The 25839-nt window shown below is 32.7% G+C and overlaps 3 protein-coding genes and 1 non-coding gene across 7 annotated transcripts; 3 read left to right on the top strand and 1 right to left on the bottom strand.

Moving 5' to 3' along the window:
* The first annotated feature begins 1582 nt into the window (after positions 1 to 1582).
* On the top strand, positions 1583 to 8176 carry LOC112517289 (transcription factor bHLH84-like). Of its 2 annotated transcripts, none has more exons than XM_025124671.1 (6): positions 1583 to 2073; positions 6367 to 6854; positions 6942 to 7193; positions 7295 to 7360; positions 7455 to 7520; positions 7879 to 8176. In XM_025124671.1, exons 1-6 carry the CDS (start codon positions 1962 to 1964, stop codon positions 7969 to 7971), a joined length of 1077 nt encoding a protein of 358 aa, XP_024980439.1. In that variant the 5' UTR covers positions 1583 to 1961; the 3' UTR covers positions 7972 to 8176. The 2 variants fall into 2 exon arrangements, with proteins under 2 accessions (XP_024980439.1, XP_024980440.1); XM_025124672.1 differs by having other exon boundaries at positions 1995 to 2073; positions 6325 to 6854.
* A 7028-nt stretch (positions 8177 to 15204) lies between these two features.
* Positions 15205 to 15783, top strand: LOC112517390. Its single transcript, XM_025124802.1, has one exon. It carries the CDS (start codon positions 15394 to 15396, stop codon positions 15667 to 15669), a length of 276 nt encoding a protein of 91 aa, XP_024980570.1. The 5' UTR covers positions 15205 to 15393; the 3' UTR covers positions 15670 to 15783.
* LOC112517389 (hepatoma-derived growth factor-related protein 2) lies at positions 15530 to 19996 on the bottom strand. Of its 3 annotated transcripts, XM_025124800.1 has the most exons (5): positions 19833 to 19996; positions 18422 to 18692; positions 16598 to 16643; positions 15876 to 16470; positions 15530 to 15617 (listed from the first exon to the last, which is right to left on the bottom strand). In XM_025124800.1, exons 1-4 carry the CDS (start codon positions 19898 to 19900, stop codon positions 15899 to 15901), a joined length of 957 nt encoding a protein of 318 aa, XP_024980568.1. In that variant the 5' UTR covers positions 19901 to 19996; the 3' UTR covers positions 15530 to 15617; positions 15876 to 15898. The 3 variants fall into 3 exon arrangements, with proteins under 3 accessions (XP_024980568.1, XP_024980567.1, XP_024980569.1); XM_025124799.1 differs by lacking the exon at positions 15530 to 15617 and having other exon boundaries at positions 15778 to 16470; XM_025124801.1 differs by lacking the exon at positions 15530 to 15617 and having other exon boundaries at positions 15778 to 16470; positions 18422 to 18584; positions 19833 to 19982.
* A 5308-nt stretch (positions 19997 to 25304) lies between these two features.
* TRNAG-UCC lies at positions 25305 to 25376 on the top strand. The gene has a single exon. It is a non-coding gene; the product is annotated as a tRNA-Gly (tRNA).
* Positions 25377 to 25839: the final 463 nt, after the last annotated feature.

Below are 25839 nucleotides of genomic sequence, written 5' to 3'. Positions count from 1 at the left end.
CCTGATATGTATTTTGCTTAGAAAGTCGGTTTCATTTAGAACAATGTATTTATTTATCTAAATTTACACGATTAATTTTCCAAGTCAGTCTAAGTGGGAATTGTAATTTAAAAGGTTTTTAGACCTTAATATAAATAGACTAAGAGATGCATAAAAGTAAAAACGAGTATGAATTGTAATTTTTTAAAACAATTTCTATAATAACACGTGTTTTGAACTAGTAGATGAGTATGTTAAATACACGAACGAGAGAGATGTTGACGGTTTGGTTAAAACTAAAACGATGAAACCAAAGCAATTTGATCTGTTTAGTTGGGTTAGCCTTGAATACTCAATCGGTTCGTTCACAAAAATTATCAAATGATTGGTTTTTCTAATTCTTGTTGATTTGTTGTTCCTCCCTTCTTCCTTTCAAGCGGTACCGACCCCAGTCCTCAACTCCCCCCCCACCCCCCCTCTTTCAAAAGATTAAACGGTCGGATCGATTTAGTCTATTTAGCTTCAATCAATGATTTGATCCCGATGATTTGCAAAGATTTCAAACCAAAATTACTAGTTTCTATCGATATTTTATGATTCAAACTAGTTGAATTAAATCGTGAACACCACTACAACCCGTTGTCCAAACCACCTCTTCTGTCAACATTGTATCTAAAATTACCTGTTTACCTTGAAACTACAACTATGTATATGTGCTCGATTGACGGGTGACATTATAAATAGGACTTTAAAAAGTAGTATATAAGAAAATTCGTATTTGCATTCACAAAGACGCTAACTATATGTGTTCACAACATCACCATCAAGTTTCCATCGTCACTCTGCAAAAATCCAAAAGCATAAATGGGTGATTCAGATTAGAGGCGGAACACAAATGGACTGGATTAGCAATAGTAGAGAGACCCAAAAGATTTTTATACTCAAAATCTTAATGGACTAGAGATGTTCCACTCTATCGGTAAAAAAAACCCAGGGACCAAGGCTCCTACAGATCCCTATGGCCATCCGTCCCTGATCCCAATTATGAGGGTAAAAGGATATGGCTAGAGTCTGTAATAAAATAACATGTATAGATATAAATACTATGAAAATGACAAATGATACTTATATCATTGTACTCATATTGATGATATTATTTTCATTTTATTGTAATTTACTTGATGTAAATAATCAATAACTATTGATATGAATTTAATGTATATGTATATACATATATAACTATTAATATGAATTTAATGTATATGTATATACATATATAAGGTTGGGTTCACGTGAGACCAACTTGTTTTCATAAGACCATTATTTTACACTTGAAACTTCATAGTAAAACGTTATGAATGTAAAAAGAAAACGAACATTCACAACAAAAATATTGTAAAGTTTCAAGTGTAAAAAAATAGTCTCACTGGTCTCACAAAAACAAATTGTTCTCACGTAATTCAAGTATATATATAAACAAAATATGATAAATTATTTATTTATTTTGTTAGAACTATAAAAGAAAATTTCAAATGAGATTGTAAGATCAAGATGCTATCAAGTCCAGGATTTCATGATACGTGAATCTCAAATCCCCAAAAATGCATGATCAAAATTTTCCGGAAGTAGCAATTGGATCTTCAAAATCCCTAATACATTGCCATGTTGGTCTCATGCAAGAATATAAAACCCTAGAACCCGAATCAGAACCCAGGAAAAACGTGCTCACCAAACCAGATAGAGGATTTGGAGGTGTGGATATTCATATATTCTCCCACCTGCAGAATTTTCAATCAGATTGCGTTCCAATATCCTCCCCCGATGATGCTTTTAAGCTGTCTCAGTAGCAGTAATATTATATTTGTTGGTCAGAGATCGTGCAATGGCGGATTTAAAAATTAGCCCACGATTACTCCGTCATCGTCAGTGCCAGATCTATCTAGGGTTTTACACGAAGAAACTGGAAAACGTCGAATTGAAACATGAAGTATTATGGCTATGTGTCCTTCAAAGACCTCGATTCGACAAGCGGGAACATCGGCGGGAATATCTGGCGCACGCTTTTTTGGCGCGTTCTTCTCTTCCGAATAACTGGTGTGCTTTATTTTATTTTATTTTTAATTATTTTCGCCATACTTCATTTATGGTTCAATAAACAAATTGAATTGGATGGAATAACATCTTGTCTCTCTTCTTTATATGTGAATGTGACAGTGAGTTTCAAATTGATTTTCAGGTTTGATTGTGCACAACACACGATCATGACAATATACAATAGTTCTAGCTGATATATTCTATGATGTCTCAGATTACCAAATCTCTGTCACAAGAAAAAAAATAACGATCAATAAATACTAAGATGTTTGATGTTAGTTTAGACAGATTGTTCTATAAAAAATGAATCTTTAAGGATTATGAGAACCATGCCATCAAAATGTTAAAAGAATTCTTGGACCAGAATAGATAATGGAGTTTAGTAGGTTAAAGAACTTGAGAATTCATCTTCATACAAGTAAAATATACCTCAATAAGACAATAAAACAAGATTATACCAGAATAAACTTCTTTATTAGTTTTATATTGTAAGCCTTGTACTTTCTGTGTAAAAATTAGACAAGAACACTTAGATCCTAAACCAAGGAGTGCCAATCGTTGAAATGATATTCATTTTGTCTGTAGGGTGTAAATTGTGTTTCCATTTTTGACAGGAGGAACCAGGAGACGGCTTCTTTCTCATAAAAATCCTGGAAAAATATTTTCCTACAATAACCTACAGCATAAATCTTCTTTGATGACTATTACAAGTGTAATCCTGCTTCATTAAAACCTGGCTTAAACAGCATGTGGCTTTAGCCTGTTATTTTTGGCTTATGGTTTAAACTGCAAGAGTAGTTCCATATGTGAGTTTAAATCTAGGAGTACACTAATCCTGATAATTGTTTAGCTAATTTTTCCTGTTCTAGTGATGCATGAATATTTCTTGATTGATCATTTGATCATGATTGAAACCACATGTGGAAAGAAAATTCGTGTGTAGATATCCTTGAAGCTGTAACATTTGATGATTTAATGATGGCAAATACTAAATTGACTTTATTATTGTCTTCCTCTCTTGATTGCAACACAACTTTGATCCAAACATATACAGTAAAGAACATCCTCCTTCATATTTTAATGGGGTTGTAACCTGACATTTCCAGCTGGTTGTTACTTTTTGATAACTAGATGTAGAATCCGTTAATTATATATTAAATTTCCAGTTCAAAAGTTCTACTTTTTGTGTTGAAAAGAAAGAAAATTTGCTGTCTTAGTTCTATTGCCATCTTGCAGAACATTCTTCAGTTACAGATATAGTAGGAAAAAAAAGAAATTTTTTTTTGGGAAAATTGTACCCCTGGTATGCAAAAACTGGAGGTTTTATGAGCATGGTATCCCACCTTTGGCTGACTACGTTCACGGAGTCCAAATCCACGGACACACACTCAAAGTAGGCAAAACTCTCCCTTATGGAAGATTGGCTTTGCTACAATAGACCTTGATAGCACCGGTAAAATCGAACCTGAGACCTGTCGCTTCCTTGAGGTGACAAGTGACCTAGTGACCTATCAGTTAGAAAAAAAAAACTGGAATTCTTAACAGTTAGTTAGCTAAACTGATTACGAGTTGGGTCTCTTTACTTTCATACATTATAAGATGTGTCTTAAAGTCTTTTTTCTAAATGAGTAAGTTTGTATGTTCTGCATGATAGTGAATGCCTGGTTTGTTCCAAGGTCGGAGCTCACTTTGGAAAAATACAAAAAGTAATTGAAAACTACCGACTTTATTGTTTCACACCTACTTATTATCCATGAAAATAACAAAATTCGCAATTTCAAGCTTCTTTGTTTGGGATATTCTAATATGTAGAATCTCAATCAATGAATAGCATTTTGGAAGTTCTATCTTTGCTCGCAACATGTAGGACCCACTGGGTATCCATATAGGGGATTGTGTGTGTAGGATTCCACAAGTACACAGTTTCCTATTAAAGTAAGTCAATTGTCTAAGAATGGAAATTATGTTCTATATCTATTTTAGTTCACAAACTTCAAAAATCCAGATACAGTTCCATTGGTTTAAATTTTAAATTTTCTTCTCCATTTATTACTGGGTGACCAGATAAGATATGATGTGGAAACCAGAAACAATTACACTATGTGAAGGTTACAACATATAATGGGTTTTCAGATTTAATAGAACTAAACAGAGATTTGATAAACTCATAGTACCAAACTGGCCTAAATTACAAAATTTGAAATATTGCATCTTCAACCCAAAAGAAGCTAATACTAACAGACTCATTTGTTCTTATATGTTTATTTTCAACCAAAATTGAAGCAGACAATAAGCTCTATAAATTCTCCAACAAATATGCTTCTTCTTTTAATTGAAAATGATTGTTTCTTCTTCCAATAAACCAACATATGAACTATTTCAAGGGTCTTAAGTTGGTGTCTTATATTGGATACTGATGTGATGGCTGTATGTTCATCTTGTGTGTTGATCTGGTTGTGGGTAATTGGATGTTAATATTTTTTCTGCAAAATTTGAGTTTTTGTGGTATGCAGCTTAGAAACAAAGAGTGGATAGATCAGAGTTGAAGGTGACGGGTGCAGAATGAATTTGATTATTCTGGGTATTTGATTATTAAAAGAAAGCATCATGTGGTGTTGGAGGGGGTGAAAACGGGTGGAGGAAGAGGTTGAATATGAAATGAGGAGAATTTTAGTTTGGTACCCTTGAAATTTTAATGATTGGCACATATATCAAAATATTACACACGTCTTCCGAGCCAGGAAGTTTTTAATTCAAAATTATTAGCTTGATCAGTCAACTTCTCATCCAATTTCCAGAAAGGGGGGTGGGGGAGGGGGGAAGCTTAAGGGATCTATCATCTATGCATGAGCTTTTGAAGTTTGTCTGCTAAATTAGGCATTGGACCAAAGTTTGATTGTTATTCCAGGAATTAACTCCTAAAATAAGGGTAATCAGTAGCAAACCATTCACGATTGCATGTAACATAGGTTTCATTGGTTGTGAAACCATCAATGATTGGTGATCTCGAAGATCTATTGGCATCTGCTTTGGAAATACATCACTTGTATTTCCAATATGACGTTGAAATTTTGTTTCTGGAAATTGGAGTACGGAGTGAGTAACAAGGAATTCTATGTTCACAAATAAAATGTACAAGCATATTGCTAAATCCAAAAAGCAACATATGTTTGTAGATTTTGATTGTGTACAGATGATATCTCCAAGCTCAGAGGAATTTGTTCATCAAATGTGAACTGGACCTGCTTGTTTGCTTGACTGGTGGATCGGATGAGCATGGATGTGTTAAACATTTCTCCTTGGACTTTATTTCATGAAAGAAATTTTAAGTGCCTGATTGTTTACACAACCAAACAGACTACCAGAAAGTAGCAACCCTGTTGCACTCAAGCTTCAGGTTTAGGAGGGACATCTCTGAGCACAGTTTTTCCTTGCATTTTGGGATAGACGCTGTTTCTATGGGTTGCCCCAGTGATTTTGAATTCACAAAAGCACAGAATATTTTTTGATAGGTCAGTTGTTTTATACGGTACAATGTGTCAGCACAATGATTACCAGTGAGTGACTCCAAGGAAATTTTATGGAAGGAATCAAGTTCTTAAAGGTCAAATTGTGCTGCACCCAGTCCATTGTGGCATTAGAGTTGATGCTTTAAATGCACATACTGGAGTCGATGTTGATGCAAGAAATTGATCTGATTAACTTTGTGTCATATAAAGCGATTGCTACTTTTTTTTATCATGATGATAATGGTACTAAACATAGGACAATGTAGCTAGACTGAATATTTGCTAGGTTTATACAAAGGTATTAAAGGAAACAAAGATCCTGGTAAGATCTTTGTCTGGTTTCAGGTTCTGTAGAGATTTCAGTACTCTCTTAGCGCTGTGCATTTGGAAGTTCTTTATTTTTTTGTCACATAGAATACATGCATAGGTAGCTAAGTATGTCTCCCATGTTCGCAGACTTTATATTTCTGGTGAAGCAAATAACAGTTATTCCTTCTCATGATTGCCATTTCGACGCTGGTCATTATTTTTTCTAATCTGATTGGAAACTTCTGAAATCAATCCCGAAGGTGGTCTGCACAGCTGTATTAGGCTCTGACAGGCTTTTAATAGTTGTTTAAAAAATATTGAAATCCATCTGTTTTAATTTATTACAAGTAATATATTTCACATACAAACAAGCCAATCCAGTGACAGTTTCCTTACCTATAAATATGTCTTTTCATACCGTCTTTTCCAACAGTTGTGCAAATAGAGCTTGAGGTTTAACTTCATCAACAGATAGCACCTTCTGTGCCTACAATTTTCACTTCAGCAAGAAGGATGGAATCCGTGACTGCCATGTTAGGAGAGTGGAACTCCTTCAGTGGATTACAATTCACTGAGGAGGCTTATTTTATGGCACAGTTGCTTGGCAGTTTTCCTCTTCCAAGTGATTCTCCGAATGTTTCTCCCTTTGAAGTTCCTTCTACATCTTGGCCACAGCAAGAACTAACCATGACCATTGATGAGGTCGATGAAACTTCAGTTTATTTGTCAGATGACACCAGAAGCAATCCACATTGTCTGTTGACTGATGGTGGTAGCATTCTTTCTCGCACTTCAATTGATTGCTTGAAGGACAGGGAAAAAAGTATATTATCCTCCATTCCTCTCCTCTCGGACAACACTCTAATGAAAGGAAAGGAAAGAGATGAAATATTGGTTCCACAATCTGGAAAAGATAACAAATTGTCTGCAAGCTCTAGGAAACGTTCTTGTAGCATGGCAGATGTAAGTAAAACATGCCGCAAATTTGTATTTAATTTGTCTCGAATGTGATAATTATGCTAAATTTCTTACAATTATTCCACTTTGTAGGTCCATGACAACAGGGAAAAGATAAAGTGTAGAAAGAGTCGGAAACTCATTTCTAAAGGCAACGGAACTGAAGCTGACCATGATGCAGTTTTTGGGCAAATAATGAAAATCTATGGATCCGACGATGACTCAAATTGGTCTCAGGAGTCAAGCACAAGTTCAAGACCGAAAGAGACTGCAAATCTGAACTCAAATGGTAAGACAAAAGCAAATAGGGGGTCAGCAACGGATCCACAAAGTGTCTATGCACGGGTAAGTAATCTTTATTGAACAGCACTTGTATCCGTAAGCTAATATTCCTTTTTCAGTGAATGTAGAACTAATCAATGAAACTACTTCTCAATCTTTGGCAGAAGAGAAGAGAACGAATTAATGAACGGTTAAGAATACTCCAGAGTCTTGTTCCTAATGGTACAAAGGTGAGCAATTATATCTTGTTGTAGGATATTGCTTTTTAACTAAAAAAGTAGCCACACAGCTAACCTTTAATAATGTCCTTTTTCTAATTTGAAGGTTGATATAAGCACAATGCTTGAAGATGCTGTCCAATATGTGAAGTTTTTGCAGCTCCAAATTAAGGTGAGGAAACAAACCCAATTATTCTAAGATTTTCAGATGTAGCAGATGTGTGGTAACATATGAAGCATGGACAAAATGGCAATGATGGTCTTTGTAGATTTCTTCTTTCAGACCATGCCAGTTCTGTCTTACCAAAGAGTTCTTGCCATTTTGGCCCAGCGGTACCCAGGTTACTGGTAGAATCCAACCTTCCTCACCAAATGTGAGGAGTGCGTGAGTTTTGCTGTATATAAATATTACATACACTTAAAAAAAGGTTTTTGAGGTCGAATTGTCCCCATAGGGTGTATTTGTTTCACAACATTGGTTGAAAGTTCACGTTAATGATCTATTGACCGTAACCTTGTGGTATTGGCAGCTCTTGAGCTCTGATGATCTGTGGATGTATGCTCCCATTGCGTACAACGGAATGGAGATTGGGCTTGAATCTACGATCCCATCGCCAAGATGATGCACATATGTCTATCCAAGTTACCACATTGTTTCTTGAGTGAAGGATGGTTTGCATCTTGTAATTTCTAGTCCAGAAAAGTAAAGAATAAGATGATCTTATGATCGTAGCTCGGCATAGAGGACGAGAATATACTTGCTTCATTTTTCAGTCGAGAGGATTGTTCGTTCATGTAAATATTTCGGGAACTTGTATTGTTACCCTTCAATGCATACGACATTGTTTCACTTGTCTCGTATATTTGTTTTTGTGTTGGAAGTATTTACGGAAATCGTCTCTCTACTCTTTGGGGTATTATAGGCAACATCCGACCTTACCTTTATGTGGGATATTGTGGTTTCTTTGATTTGGTAGTGCATATGACATTTTGTCACCTGTCTTGTATTTTCATTTTGCAAGCCGGTGGACCTTACAGCCACAGGAATGTCTCTATCCTTCAAGGTAGAAGCAAGATCCAATCCTCCAAACCTTACCTCTGTCTGCGATATATTGGGTTCGTGTGGTTTGGTAATGCATATAACGTGACTTCACCTGTCTTCTTGTATTTTTGGTTTGTAAGCCGGAGGTTTTTAGGGAAACAACCTCTCTATCATTTAGCGTAGAAGCTAGGTTTATGTACATCATACCATCTAGACACTACTACTACGTGGGATATACTTAGTTTGTTTGATTCAGTAATGCCATGATTGAAGACATACAACTCTTCTTTTAAAGTTTTTGAACAGATATAATATATTTTTTAAAAGATAATGTTTTTTTGGTAAAAAATGAACAATTCTTATTTTTCTTTTTTCAATAAACACATATTTTTTTTCAAATATTAGCGAGATAAGTTGTCTTCTACTAGTTTTATTAATATTGGTATATTATTGAATAATTTAGAATTTTTTTAATTCATTTAATATATTTATTGAATTACATGTAAAATATCCTAATATTATTATTAAAATTAAAAGTACATTGTTTAATAAGAACTACTAGATGCTATAATAAAATAATTTTGAAAGTATAATGTTGTAATAAGAAAGTCACATCACTATAGTACATGTGGACAACCTACGTGGATAATGAGGTGGCATGGAAACCTGGTATAATGTGTAAATTTAAATCAAAAAGTTACCCAATGCTATAATGGGTAAATTTTTCAAAGTGCAACATTCTAATAAAAAATAGTTTGAAAGTACATTGTTGTAATAAAAAAAATTTGCCCTTAAAAAAATTGATCATTCCTTAGGATAAGTGAATGAATTGAATTCCATCACCGTCCATCATTTGGCACACTACAACCATGCTACTACTGTTACCGTCATTCCTCACCTAATAACCCCCACCACACTACTATTGTTGTCGTCACAATCACTAGCCACCCCTAACCCACCACTGACCACCATGCCACTACTGTTGTCTTCACACCCACCCTGCCCACCCATATCGATCACCATGCTAATATTGTCATCGTCATAACTACCATCACGCCCCTCCCACCCTACTCCAACCCCTGCCCTAAGCCCCCACCCACTACTGTTACTGTCACATCCCTACTCTAACCTCCCACCACCACACAACTACTGTCGTTGTCATAACCGCCACTCACCCCCAACCCACCACTGACCACTATGTCACTATTGTCGTCGTCACACCTACCCACCTCATGTTCGCCCCTGCCCACCCCCATTCTCCCCACAACAAAAGAAACATATAACTTTAACTTTTATGTAATTTACAAAAATATTTTTAAAATTGTTATTTTTTTACGAATAAATATTGAATAATAATAATATAAAAACTTCTGGTAAAATTGATATTAACTCTAAATATCGTTGCCTTTACTAGGAACTAGGTAACTTTATTGCACGGTCATTGTTGATTGATGAAAGAAAGCATCGATAAGTTTGAATTCGATATAAAGTGTTAAAAGGTATCACAATATTTCTGAATGTTTTATTTTGTTAGAATAAAGAAAGTTAAAATACATTGGTTGTAAAATTATGAATATATAAGTTTGAATTCGATATAAAGTGTTAAAATGTATCACAATAATTATGGTACAATTTTATTTTTGAATGTTTTATTATGTTAGAATAAATAAAGTTAAAATATATTGGTTGCAGAAAAATGAATATGTAGCGTAAAAGAAGTTAAATTGTGAAATGACAGATAATACATTCTATAGATATATATAACTAATTTCTTGGTTTTGGTTGTCTTATTATTACAAGGATAAAGAAAGGTGTAATATATTTCTTGTGAAAATTAAAAATATATAATTTATAAATAATATATATCAATTCGGTATATTATTAGGTGTAAAGTCGAATATTACCTTTTATAATGAAAAATCCAATAAAATTGTAACATGGAACGTGGTTATAGTAGAAAATTATCAAATTATGGTTTAGTTCAAAAATATGGGAAATTATCATATTTTTTTTCCTTCTATGAATATCCCGAGTCCTCAAAAAATGTAATAGAAGATAAATAATTAACTGTTTACAAAAATAATCTGCAATCTTCAAAATGAAAATAACAAAATTACCAATATGAGATATCTAGATCGACTTCAAAGTCCATATTGTGTGGAAAATTGAGGGAGTAATTCAAAATGAAAACATATCATTTTCATGTTTTGTATATTCAGTCTCATGGAGATATGGGAGCATCTAATTAGTTTTCTCGGAACTTCAGAGATGAAGGAAACACACCAGCAACTGATTTTGCCGTAGACTTTTCTTGTTCCTCCTTATATGGTTTCTCTAATCTCCTTCAGTTTGCTTCTAATCGCAGACAACATAGTGGATAGAGAGACCGAGAAAATAGAAGTAAAACACCCATAATTATTGTTTTATATCTTTTAATAGATGCATAGAAAGATAGAGAGAGGCGTACCGCCAGCTATATGGTTTCTCTAATCTCCTTATATGGTTTCTCTAATCTCCTTCAGTTTGCTTCTAATCGCAGACAACATAGTGGATAGAGAGATCGAGAAAATAGAAGTAAAACACTCATAATTATTGTTTCATATCTTTCTATAGATGCATAGAAAGATAGAGAGAGGCGTATCGCCAGCTATACTGTTAATCCATAATTTCTTATAGGGATCGAGAGATGGAGAAGAGCAAAGAAGTTTGTGATAGAAAGATGTAGAAGAGAAGGAATTGTACTGATAGAAGATGAAGAGTAAAGAAGTTTATGATAGAAAGACGTAGAAGAGAAGAAATTGTAACGGTAGAAGATAAAGAGTAAAAGTTTTAGATTAAATATAAAACCTAAAATAAAAGGAAAAAGGAAGACATGAATGCTAGTATAAGGAGATGTCATGTCAACATTGTATGTTTCTTCTTTATAAATATATATAGATATATAGATAAAGATTTAAAGGTTTATTAGATCATTATATGTAACTTATATATATATAAACTAAATGAAAGGTTTATTCATTTAATGATATGTTTTTATTTAAAAATAATTCAAAAATTGGAAGAAAAAAAATAGTAACTAATGATTCTAGCTCTCTCATGATGTCACATCATCTTTTGATGATTCTCCTTTATAGATTACATTGATTCCAGATTGTTGGTTGTGGGCTCAATTGATACTAGATGGAACCATTTAGTTCCTATCAACGTCAATGTTTTTGTTTGGCGATTAGGTTTTAGCCACTAGGGATAATTTTGGATAGGAGAAAATGTGTTCGAGGCAGTTATTCTCACCATATTTGGTATATATGGTCAATTTGGAATGTGACCATTTTTTGTGAGACCAAGCTAAAGAAAACGGATATCTTTGACAAGATTGTGATTTAGTCGTATTTTTGGGTTTCTAATATGAGTAACAAGTTTAAGATAATTGGGTGGATTGTCTTCATAATCCTATCTTGACTATTTTTTATATGTAATTGTTCGTTAACGTCTTACTAGTTTTTTAATAAAGTCTTATTGTTGTTAAAAAAATGAATAATAAATAATTAATACCAATGAATGATTATAATTAAAATTAATTAATAATTTAAAATTAATGCTTAATTTTAATCATGGTTATAATCAATATTTATTAGTAATTAATATAATAAATAATAAATAACAATTAATATTAATCAAGGTTATGATTAAAAAAAGTGAAAATAAACTCTTCAACTAACTGTTCAATAAACTAACTTATATCAATCTAAATATATACTTAAAAAATAAATTAACTCCTAAGATAACTTATATTTGTCACACGGTAATTTTAAAAGAAAATTAGTTCAAATGATCATTTCACACATACAAATTGGTCTTCTAATCTGTTCTTTCTAAGTCTCACCAAATGTCACTATTTCCTTAATATCAATATTTTCAATATTACGGACGTAGCTAAAAGACATAAAAAATCGAATTCAACTAGTTTACCGTTGCGATTATGGACTTAGTCGTCGCAAATTGCGGACCTGGCCATCCAAATTGCATATATATGTTGAATATGATTTTTTTTGTCTTTTAACTAAATCCGTAATATTGTGAATCTAGATATTGTAAAAGTAGTGACATTTGAGTCAATTTAAAAAAATATATATTAGAAGACCAATTTAGGGGTGTTTGTGATTGCTTATTTGAAACAACTTATGTTTTTTTATAAAAACATTTATCAACTTATTATAAGTCAGAAATGTTTAACTTTTTTAAAAACTTTTTAATACCGGTTTGACACCGATATAAATTATTTTTGCAAACACTCAAAAATACTTATTACCAGTATCATATCGAAATAAGTCAATAATTAGAAAAAATATTGATATAAATTTTAATTATTGAAGATGAAGAAAGTGGTTGCGCTTTTCAACACTTGTCCTTAAAAGCCTTTTTCTTTAAAACCCCTCTTGTTAAAACAGCTGTCACAAGAGCACATTGGAACGTGTAATGATTATGTTTGAAATTTGAATGTCAAAAAGGATTGGACCATTCTAAAATTACCAAAATGACCTTTTCGCCCATTGGAAAAGTTGGTAGAAGACCACTACCTCCTACGTTCCACCCTACCCCTGTTACTTACAGGAATTTTAAACACGTTTCAAATATTTAATAATTAATTTTAAAAATATTTTCTATTTTATATATATATATATATATATTACACATTTCAACTCCAAATAAATGTTTATATTAGAGTTTTAAAAAAATTCAATATAAATATCTACTTTCTTATATTACTTCTAATTATAAAATAGAAAAAAAAACGTTCTCTTTTTATTATTGAGGATAACATCATTCCTTAATTTATACTATATTATAAAATATTTGATAAAAAAATTTAAAAACTATTTTTTATGCATGAAGTACTGTATATTCATGCATATTACTTAAAATTTAAGATTACAAGTAAATTATGCATAAGTACAACTTATTAAAAATTCATGTTAATAACTGCGGATAAACATAATCAAATAGAGAATAAATATCTCATTTTAAAATCTAAAATATAATTAGAATAATTATCAAGTTCAAACAAATAATTAATTATTATCTTTATAAGGAAAAAAATTATGCATAAGTACAGCTTATTAAAGTTCAATGTTTGACGTGTAATTAATTGTGGATAAGCATAGTCAAATAGAGAATAAACATCTCATTTTAAAATCTAAAATATAAATAGAATAATTATCAAGTTCTAACAAAATAATTAATTATTATTTTAAAAAAAATTATATTATTAAACCAAATATAAATTACTTCGTTATTGAACCTAATTAAGTTATAATTAAAAAAATTGAATTAAAAAATTACACAAAAATAAGAAATTTTAAATAGTTAATTTGATACTAATATCGATATATTTTTGTCAAATTTTATGATATCTTCAAATTTATACTTTATTGAAAAATAAAAACATCGTTTTTTTCAAAATCACATAAGACCATATTATAACATCGACTGAGATAAAAAATAAAATAAAATATTATAATCAAGATGGATCTCACTGCGTTGCACGAGTATAGTTCTAATTAATAAAAAATAACAACTATACATTTTTAAGATTATGTGTTTTTGTTATATAAAATATTATTTTAGAATAGAGAGTCTATTATTAAGTTATTTTATAACTTTTACCATAATAATAAAGGTCGTCTGATATAATTTGTAGGAAATTTTTCCAAAAAAACCCGACAAACTTTTTTATTTTAAATAATTAAGTTCTAAACTTTTTTTCTTAAATAAATAAATAATTGAATTTTTACAAATTAGCTATCTGCATGTTTTTATTCCAAGAAGTTACTTTAAACAGCTAGAAAGGTTTTAAAAAACCTAAATCATAATTACCATTTCCTAACCCGCAACCATTGCCCGTCCACTCCCCCTTCCCATCTCATGGTTGTGCGCTATCCATCACCACCGGCACGGATGCTTCCCCTGTCCGTCTTACAGGTTAAGATCTTCCTCTGTTTTTGTTATTTTAATATGTTATTTTTTTTGTCTTCTCGGTTCTAGCATCTCCAAACCCACATTGCAGGAAAAGTCTTTTTGTTTCGTCTTGTTAATTTTGATGTTTTTTGCTACTATTAAACTCACTAGTCACATATGTGATCCTCGAACTGGGAGACTCGGCAAGACTAAAAGACTAAAATTGATGATAAGAAGATGTGAAGAAGAATATGAGCTTAAATAAATTTAAGAACAAACTCAAGAATAAGAGAAGATATATAATATAGGGTTTTTTTTAACATTTTTTTATTATTTATTTATAGATTTTCCCTACTTGATATCATCAAATTAAAGAAGTTTCATTAATTAAATAATGCAATTTTATTTATTTGAAGACAAATTTATGGGTTGTTTGTTTACCTCTTAATAATTCCATTAAGAGGCATCATTTGAATCGTTAAGAAGTGAATCTTGTTTGGCAAAATAAAATATGTCATTTAATAGTTCTAAAACTCTCTGAATGATTTTGTATCATGAATCTCCCTTGACCATTAAGAGCTCTAATTTCATTGTACACAATTACCAAACAATTATATTTTATTTTTGCATTATATCATAAAAACTTCTTAATTATTCTGACCACTTAATCATTTTGTACCAAACCATTCAGCAATTGCAAAACAGCCGGATGTAAAGAGGTGGCATGTAGGATTAGGATTTGGATACAAATAGAGAGCCGTAGCCGTCGCTCTTTCCATTTTCCACTTTATCCAAAAAATGCACACGAGTCGGTATCGTGTTTTGTTCAGAAACAACAACCTATCAACAAAAGTCAACATAATACAAACTCTTATCTTTATTTTGACCATTCTAAATCTCAAAAGTCAAACCTATGTGCCACCCTACCCACATATAAATAACACCATATGTAACGTAACCCTCCAAAAACAAAAAACATAACATTCATCCTATCATATTCACTAGATTCACCTCAACCAGCAGCTACCAGATTCAAATTCAGCAAACAATGGAAGGACTGATTCCATTTTTGATGCATGCCATGAAGAAGAGCCACAGGCTTCATCACACCTACCGCTCCTTCTCCACCGGCTCCACCGCCAGCTACCATCTCCTGGATGCAGCACAGCCTTCTGCCGCTGAAGGTTCGTCCCACCGCAGGACCCGTTCCGACTTCCAGCCACCCACCGCTGAGTTCTTGCACCACAGATCAGCTTTTGATTCAAACACCACCTGTTCAACTCCAAACACATATAATCATGCTGCAAAGCTCAAGGGTAACTGAAGCAAATGGAAACCAAGATTCCAAGCAAGCTATTTTTTCATTGTTTCTGTAATTTGTATAATATCACAAACCACTTCATATTATTATTCTTAAATGCATGGATGATCATTAAACAATAAAGGTTCATATTTGATGAAAACTATAATGTCGGTTTGAAATGTAGCACAAACAGAAACGAATGATATGAACATAAACGAAACACTAACGATGATGGCTGTCTGTCTGTCGCCTACGAAGCCAGCAACGCTTCAACTTTTGCAATCTGATCCTCTTCATTCTTTGAGGTCGGGCTCTTATTTGCTTCATCGTAAAGATCATGCTTCCACTTCTCAACTCGCCCACCGCTTTGCCCTTGCCTTCCATTGAATCTATCTCTTCCCCTGTTTGAACCTCCAAAGCCACCACCGCCACCACCATACCTATCTCTTGATTGAAACTTCATCCTCTGCTGTGGGTCCCTTTCCCCTGACAACCGCCTGTCAACCGGAGGTTTCTCTGGTGGCTTTCCTCTTTCTTCCTTCCTTTCACTTCCTACAGCAGAGGGCTTTGCAACTTCTGGTGCTGATTTGTCATCAGTTCCAGCATCAATTGGTATTTTGGTCTCTCGAAACGAAGGCCTTTTCTTTGAAGGTTGCTTCAGATCTGGTTCCGTTTTGTAGGAGCCATCATAGCGCCAGGCACGATGGTCAACTCCCTGTCCACGGGTTTTCTCATCTCTGGGCTTTGTGTCATCATTATTTGAACTTCTGTTTGTTGTCCTTCCACTCTGACGATCCTTTGAATCTTTCCACCAATCACGCTCTAAACAAGAACAGGAAATGGAGAAAATAGATTATAAAGTTTATATATACTTTAGGAACCCCTTGAAATGACGAGGGCAGCAATGATTTATGAACACCAAATATATAATTACAAAATTGAAACTCACCAGCAGTTTCCCTGTGTCTGAAGCTACGACCAGCACGCTCATCATGCTGTTATAAGACAAGCACAGGCAAGCCCAAGATGGTTATATATATACATGTGGAGCAACTGAAGGCAGCGGGACGAACAAATTCTCTACATCAGCCCAGAGTAAATTGTTCGCAGTGATTCCATAATTAAACATACCGCACCATTTTCAACCAACTTTCTAATAAACTTCAAAAATATCATCCCAAAGACCTATGGTTTTGTGATACTATAGCAGGAATATACTTGAAGACAAGATAAACCTATCATCCAAAGACCTACGTGTTTAAGAGATGCAACACAATCTGGTAAATCAGAGTGCGATAAAAGTGAAACAATAGTTCCACTGCATTTGAGAATAGATAAAAGAAAACAATGTTGAGAAACTTCGGTTCACATCATTAATCGAAGTCCACTAATTAAAGATTAGGTGACCAAATGAATACCCTTGTATTACACAGTTGCAATCACACAGCAAGAACATCTACTTTCTTTTGTGTGCAAGACATCATGTATCGACCATAAAACCTGATGACCAAATGCCCTTGTATTTCAAGGGTAGAAAAGCTACACATGTGCGCACACACACACATATATATATATATAATATATCATGTTTTTTAAATTATGTTTAACACCCACTGTGCTAATCTGTTCTCTTATTTTGTCGATAAATACTTTTAGAGATTTGATTAATAATCTTGTTATCAAATTATATGTCAATTTAAACCTTGTTTTTGAGACATACAAAATTATATATGTTTGTGTGTGTATACGTAGTCTTACAAAAAAATTAAATCATAACAAACACATATCGATAAACAAGTTCATTTCAAAATACAATAAGTAATTAATAACTTCACATAAAAGAATTATATGTAACGAAACATGCCATTTTATCTAATACATTTTCAGAGAAAAATTATTTTAAATTCGATATATACAATCAACATATCATTTATTTACATTTTAAAAAATTATATTCATGCAACACATAGGTAAATTGCTAGTTTATTAAGTTTTAATAGATTAGTGAGTAGAAAAATCTACTTCAGACTTGCAGCCTGTGAATGGAACTAGTACCCTCACCAAAATTCAGTGGCTGTACACAGATCTTTGATAAGCAATTGAGGATAAGTTTGGCTTTTTGAGAGAAAGGAAGATTAATATTTAATATCAAAGGGTGACCTGACATTTTATGGACTAACATCATACTGCGTCTAGATATTTCTAACATCAGCTTTTAAAGTCTAAGATTTACGACAAGAAGATAAACCTTTCTATCCTGTAGAACTAATTTGAACACCAAAAGGACAGTCCTAGATTTAAACAAAAGATTGATGACTGAAACCTGTACAGGCCCAAATAGTTCGGCAATGAAGGGTTCATTTTGCCTCCTAAGGCATGATTCGAAGTCAATTAACTAATAGATCTACAGTGAAACCTTCTTTCCCCCATTAATACGAAAAAAAACGAAACCGTTGGCTGCACAATACTCAATCATCCAAGGGCAAGGATGAAGAATACTTAAAAGGAGGCCTTGTAAGATGGTACTAGGAAATTTACACATTTACGATAAACTAAGTATTGTGACTTAGTTGAAATAAACGTCTCCAAAATCATGATGATCATATATTTGCAGTTATTAGTAGCAATTTGGAAAAATGTCGATCATGGTTTGTGACAAAAACCTCTCAAGGAAGAGGAAACCTATGGGATCCAAAGATATATAAAGGAGCCTAAACAGAAAGATTTTGCAAACAGTTTAAAGGAGTCCAACAAAGGTGTCTTCAATAAAAACCTGAAAGAGAGATCGAGACCGAGGTGCTTCGATTTTGTCGGAAGAATTCTTCGTTCCTTCACGGTATCCATTACTTTTCTTGTCAGATTCTTTGCTCAAGGGCACAGTTTCTATTTTTGGATCAGACACTGGTGGGGCCTCCAGAGGCAGGGAATCTTGCACCCTGCGATGGTGTTTTTGATCTCGATCAATATGTTCAGCAGAATCCAAATTAAGGTTGCTGGGTGGTCGCTCCGTTGCTGTTTTGCCATCCCTCCTAACCCGCTTAGGACTGGCAGGAAACAGCAGCAAAACATGAACAAGGCTCCACTTGAATGAGTTACACCAACATATTGCAAAACTAGAAATTCAGAAGTACACACCACAAAGCAAATATTCTTCCCTTTACATAATACGCAAGTTATCATGCAAACAACCAGCTTTAAAATTTCATTTTCATTTCTTTAGGAACAAAACTTTTATCCACAGTTTAAATTTCAGTTTCATTTCAGAATTGCTAACTACAATGAGCTATATACCAAATGTTAGAATTGTTTTCCCGGAAATTGAAAGTCGTTTTTCACTTTCAGATTCAAGTATTTCGACGGTACAATCGAAATCTCAATCGGATTAAATCAGTGACAGAACTTCGAATCTGAAATTGTTATGAAATCTATGTACCACCCTCTCTGCAAATCCGCAAAAAAGACCAATTCGAAAAGTTGAAGAAAACGTGCAAAAACTGTCAAAGACCAATTCGACCCCAGCCAGGGGCTCTGCCCCTTGGACCCCGCCACCGGGGGCGCTTCCCCCGGAACCCCGTCGTTTAGGGGCGTCTCCCCTAAATCAAAATAAACTCAAACAAGTGTGCACTCCGCACCTTCCTTGCTTGTTCGATATTCATCATGATTACATTGGTCAACAAATTAATCCCATTACACTTAAATGATATTAGTGATACTAATCACCAAGACACCAACACCAAATTACCAAGTAACCCAAGATAAACATTGTTGGCGTTAGCAATTGACATGCAATATCGATATGTAATGCAACAACCCCTCATTTGTACACATTCAATTCTACACACATATCAAGAAACATCAAGAACGCACCTAACCCTAAAACCCACAAATTGATCACCGGAATTACCTAAGAAGAAATACGATTCACAAATTAAATTGATTCAACATCTTACGAAGCCAAAAACATTAGAAACACATCCCATAACCCAAAATCCATGAACTGGTCACAAGAATCTCAACAACACAAAATTTGATTCATAAAAGGATGAATTCGACTCGGCATTTCTTAATCTGATGACGTACAATACAGTAAAGAAGAATAATCAAGCATCTAGCTCTTATACAGTCACATCACATAACGGCACAGAAGAAGGAAACTGAAAGAGATCAAAAGAGTATGATAATACCTAGGTTCCCGATCGAATCTAGAGCGATGGTGTCTGGAGTCTGAATCACGAGTCTCGCGACGAGACATTGCTATTGGTAGAGATTGTAAGAGGATTTGGCTTCAACTCGTCCGCTAGGGTTCGACTATATTAGCGATAGCACGTCCTCCATAGCCCAGTAAAACTACAAAGAAAAACCATACCCTGTGTCATAAATTATTAATACCATTAAATTATATTTTTCCGATTTTTAACTAAGGGCTGTTTGAGATTGTTTATTTGAAATAATTTATATTTTTTTATAAAAGTAATTATTAATTTATCATGAATTAAAATGATTTAATTTTTTAAAATTTCTTTATTACCGGTTTGGCATTGATATAAGTTGTTTATCCAAATATTCAAAAGTGCTTATTACGGTATTACACCGAAATAAGTCAATAAGTTATTTTTATAAGCAATCCCAAACATCTTCTTAGGCTTGTTTTTTTTTCATTTTTTTATTATATTTTGTATAAATTAAGTCATTTGTTCGGAAAATATATTAATTTTATTGGATAGGAGATTGATGGGTTTAAGGAAGGTAAATAGAGACATTGGATTATTCTTAAAGAATTTATAGTATTATGGGTCGTTTACCAAACACTTACTCATATTACATTATCTTACCAGATGAATGTGGCAAGAACCAATAATCTTACCTGGTAAGAACGAGACAAGGAACAAGAGTCTTACCCGGTAAGAAAAAACGATAATTCTTACAACGGTAAGAGCTTATTGGGTAAATTATTGCATATGATATTGTTTTGGTGGACTAAAATCTTACCTGATAAGTAAGTAATAGTGTTAAATTTTACCGGTAAGCACTTATTGAGTAAGTTTTTGGTAAACGGCCCCTTAACTTGTTTGAGATGAATTAATGGGGATGGATGAAGACACCTAATTTATGACATATAGTTTTTTGGCTTAACGATTAAGCTATAAAGAAACATTCATGTAAAATTAAATAGATAAACTGTCTAGATTTTTAAACTATAAGTAAACAGTATATTAATGTATTTCTTTATGTAAAATGTTGATGAATCAGTAATTTTTTTGTTTTGTTTGGTTGCTAATAATTATTTTTGAAATATTTGTGATGTTGATTTTCTGATAACTAACCCTTAATTTTACTCATCGATCTTTACAAATCCACGTGTGTATCAAAACTAAAAATTAAGAAAATAAAAATAAGTGGGATCCATTATGGTCACAACTAAATTGAAAAAGGAATTTAAAAAAGGACAATTATGGTGTGATAAGTTTTAAGTTTGTTAAGCCAATGTTATCTGGAATGATTTAACGTAAAGTGTCCGTAGACATTGGACTCTAATTAAAAAGGTAAATGCTTGAATACTATTTATATGGAGAATATCATGTTCTGGTTGATATTTATTATAAAATAAAATATTTATGACGTTAATTTTATAACATTATAAAATACACATTTAAGTCAAAAATAATTAAATAAAAAAGAAATTGATTTTTTTTTTATAAAAGCGAGTTCCAATCAAATTCTCAAACCATTCTCCAAAGTCCAAAATAGAAAGAGAATTATAACAAAAAAAAAACTCCATAATTCAAGAAATATGCAAATATAATTATATATGTTTTAGGATGATACAGTGGATTAAGAATCGTGTGAGAAGTGAAGTTATTTTAAGAAATGCAAGAAGAGATCTGAACATTTGATCACTTTTAATTATATATTTTCACTCATGAAATTGCGCTTTAAAATGGAACTGATCTGGTGCACCTCATTAGTGTTGACATTCGATTATGATTGATCAAAAGATGAAGATCTTTTCTTACACTTCTTAATGTAACTTCTCTTTTCACTGAAACCTAACTCATATAATAATATGTATGAATTGTTTGTTTTACTTATTTTCAAGTAGAGATACATCAATCTCTTTATCATTTTATAAGAAGTTTGCTTCATAGTTTGGAGTATTAAATACATTAAACTTTGTAATAATATAATTAATGTTGAAATATTTAACAAAATTGTTAAAATTGAGTGTAATTTATTTATCATTTTTTGTTTATCTATTTTAGATAAATCAATTAGGGTGTGTTTGGTACACTAGACAGTACATAGCTAGCAAAACATGGATTATTGTTCCACGTTTGACATGACTTTTATGTAGAGCAGACAGAAATATAGGGGTACGTTTGTTACGCAGATAGGTGAGGATGGGACGGAACAAGACATGACAGTTGTTCAACATTTGATAAGACATGTCAGGACTGGACTAGATAGGACAAGACTGGTTAAATGATCAATTTACCCTAATGAACAGTTTAGTGTTTCTTTACCAAATAATTCTATTTTTTGATGTTAGATTCAATTAGAAGCCATGTAAAACAACATAAATTCACCACATCTCACAACACTACTAAAATATTTTTACAAAAACACAAGATGAAAAAGTTGATTGTGCTTCACTACCGGTTCTCTTCTTCTAAACTTACCCTGTATCAAAAAACCCAAATCAAGAAGTGACAGGAAAGTCTTGATGAATCGATTGGTATGGAGAAACCGATTTGATAAAGCGATTGGTATGGAGGAATCAATCTGATGAATAGCTAGGTATGGAGTTGATCTGATGAATCATCCAGTAAGGCGTGTTTAAGTCGAGTATTTTCCAAAGGTATTTTGGTATAAACGAGACTGTTCCATCATGTTCTAGGGGTGGATTGGGACACGTGTGTTCCATGCTTGTTCTAATTAGTCCATATTTGATCCACATTAAACATACCAAACATGGAACAATTGTGTTCTCTCATGTTTTATCCCACTTTGTTCATCCTACCAAACGTATCCTTGTGAAACAAAGTGCTACAAACTTGTTTCACCTCTACCTCATGGAACAAGGTAAAACACACCTATGTTTTACAAATATAATCTTATAATAAATTGTAAACTACAATTTTTGCCCCTGTGGTTTTGAAATTTCCATTTTCGTCCCTATAGTTTGTAACTTATAATTATTTTCATCCCTAAGACTAAATATGTTAAAACTTCTCCATTAACATAGGAGTGTTTTAGTATTTTGGATTTTTTTGGTTTATTAAATATATATATATATATATATTTTTTTTGGGTATTTTTGTCTTTTTGATAATAAAACTATATAATTTTTTATTAAAAGTTAATAGATAAAAAAGATTATATTATTTTGTTATTATTTATGATAAAGTAATTAAAATACTTTTAACACGACAAGTTTTTTTTTGTATAAGTATTTTTGGTCATTATAATTTTTGTTTTTTATGAGTTCGATTTTCATTGTTCAAAGGCAAGTCATTGAATACCTCTCAGAGAAGGTTACTTTAATTATTTTTCTTCATTAGATACCAAATGATTATATTTTTTATTTGACTAAACAATTAAATATTTTTAGGTTTTTCTTACCAAACAAATGCATGTAATTTATTAATACGAAAACAAAAATAAACTTCTGTGAATCCTGTTCAATTAGCTTGCTTGGGTGTTTATATAAAATTATTGCGAAAACTTTAACTGATTATTTAAAAAAAGTAATCGTAAAACTTATTGAGGAGGTATGTTGTGTGAAACACATAAAAATTGGTTTATAAATTTATAGAATTATTTAATTTTGTAAATGACTATCTGTCTAAATTAATATATATATCTAATGGTTGTAATTTTGGTAAAAAAAGGGAAGAAACTAAGACCTTGGCATGATTTTGATCGGTTGTGCGTTTCCAAATTCGTTGCCGTTATTCTGAAAAACATTCCCACTTTTATTACAAAGCATCACATAGAGAATTTTATAGGACGTTTTCTTAGTGTCCTATAAACTCATCTTTTTATACGACACCTGTTTTTATATGATATTTTTTCAAATAGTATCCTGTAAAATTTCTAATGTAATGATTTGTATTAAAAGTGTCTCTTGTTAAGACGTCCAAAAACATTCTATAAACTTATTACAACGTCTTTAGATAAGACGTTTTGTTTTTTGTTTCTATAAATTGAGTCTTATAAAATGGTCTGTTAGGAGGCTTACATTTTTATGATGTCATATAGACCTTATTTTGTTGTAGTGTATATTACTATTTTTTGGTTAACAATTTGAAGGTTCTAAGTTTTACTCCTACGGTAATAAATAAAATTGTTGAAGCACTTTGTGGAAAACTCTTTATTTAAATATTTAAAAAAAGGCCGGGTCAGACCCATGTCCAGGCTAGGTTCACAAATTATCACCTGTATTAGGTTATCTTGTATAGAAATATTTTTTTTATTAACCTCCAACCCGCTATGCGAGCTGACTAATCCTAGGGCAACCACCTGCTTTGCAGATAGCCCAGAGTCACCGCATTTGAACCTTCATGGCCACAAGGGGATTTTTATTCATCATTGGATTTGAACCTGAGACCTCCTGGTACTTTTGACCTTTGGAGCCAAACTCAAACCAATCAGGCACCACCCTTGTGGTTTTGTATAGAAATAATAAGTTGAGTGCGGGTCATAAAATAAAACTAGTATGCTTATCGTCGGACCCCGACTATCCGAAAAAGGCAGACTGAAAGGGACCCTAATCTCCTAAAACCAGTCATTAGGGAATACCGACCAAATGAGTCTGGTAGACATTTACTTAAGGCATTGATATTCTGACTCTCTCAATTACAATCTTAGGGATGAGACGCCCGCGCAAGGACCTCAATTTAATCAAAGAAACACCAAGATAAACATTATAACGAGTGCATAGATTTATTGAACCAGTAAATGCATGGATACATATACATCATAACATCAAACCAACAAAAACAAATGGAAAATACATAAAAATAGAAACAATAACTCAAAAAGTCATGAAAAATATACTGTGTCATTATCTATATAAAACTATACTGTCTACTTAAACAACCTCTTCCCATCTCTTCCTTACCTCATCACTGTCCTCTCGACTTCCCAAGTCCTCTCTTTTTTTAATTGAAATCTAACGACCATCATTCTCTACCTCTATATCGTTTTGTAGAACAATTGATATTAATACATGCGAGAAAATAAAATCTAGAGATTTGACTTTTGGACATCTCATTTACATATTGATTTTAGACATGATATTTTGTATTCAGTTTGAATATATTTTTTTTTAATTTAAAAACATCAATTATTGATTTTAATTAAGGTTTATGTGAACACAAGAGTGGTGTCTAATTGATTTGAGTTTGGCTCCAAATGTCAAAAGTAACAGGAAGTCACAAGTTCAAATCCAAGGAGGAATAAAAATCCCCTTGAGGCCACGGAGGTTCAAATGCGGTGACTCCGGGCAATTTGCAAAGCAGGTGGTCGTCTTGGGATTAGTCGGCTCCCATAGCGGGTTGAATATTCAGGTTAGTTAAAAGAAATTAAGGTTTATGTGGATTTAATTACATTCTTTTTTCAATTAAATAATTGCGTGATCAAATTATTTCACCTGAGCGTTTGTAGTCCAACGGTTAGGATAATTGCCTTCCAAGCAATAGACCCGGGTTCGACTCCCGGCAAACGCACTTTTTTTTTTTACTGGAGCGTATTTTTTGTCACATTAAATCCAAAATAAACCGCTAAAATTTGTTGATAAAATTACGACTTCAACCTTTTCGTTTGCCGCGATAATTCCAATAAGAATTCATTCGTCGAAAACGGAAAAACGATTTCAATTTCGTTTTTAATCCTCTTCCAAATGATGTTTGTTTGCAGCATTTCAATTCGTTTCCATGTCTTTCCGGCAACTTTTCCGGCAACCTAACTAACTTTTTCAGAAATTGTCGTCGGAAGCCTTTTTGCCCCCCCTCTCTCTTACTTCGACTACAATGGGACAACTATCGGTGTAAGAGGTTAGAATCAGTTCATTTTTTTATGAAAGCTATACTTGAATTTGAATGACTTGTTTTCGAGTGTCAAATCGTTGTGGATTCTATGTTTTATGAAATTATTTTGATAACTATGTTATATACTCATTAGTCGCATAAA

The sequence above is a fragment of the Cynara cardunculus genome (assembly GCF_001531365.2).
Source record: "Cynara cardunculus var. scolymus isolate 2C chromosome LG 8, CcrdV1, whole genome shotgun sequence".
NCBI lineage: Eukaryota > Viridiplantae > Streptophyta > Magnoliopsida > Asterales > Asteraceae > Cynara > Cynara cardunculus.
This window is presented reverse-complemented; position numbering and strand designations above follow the sequence as displayed.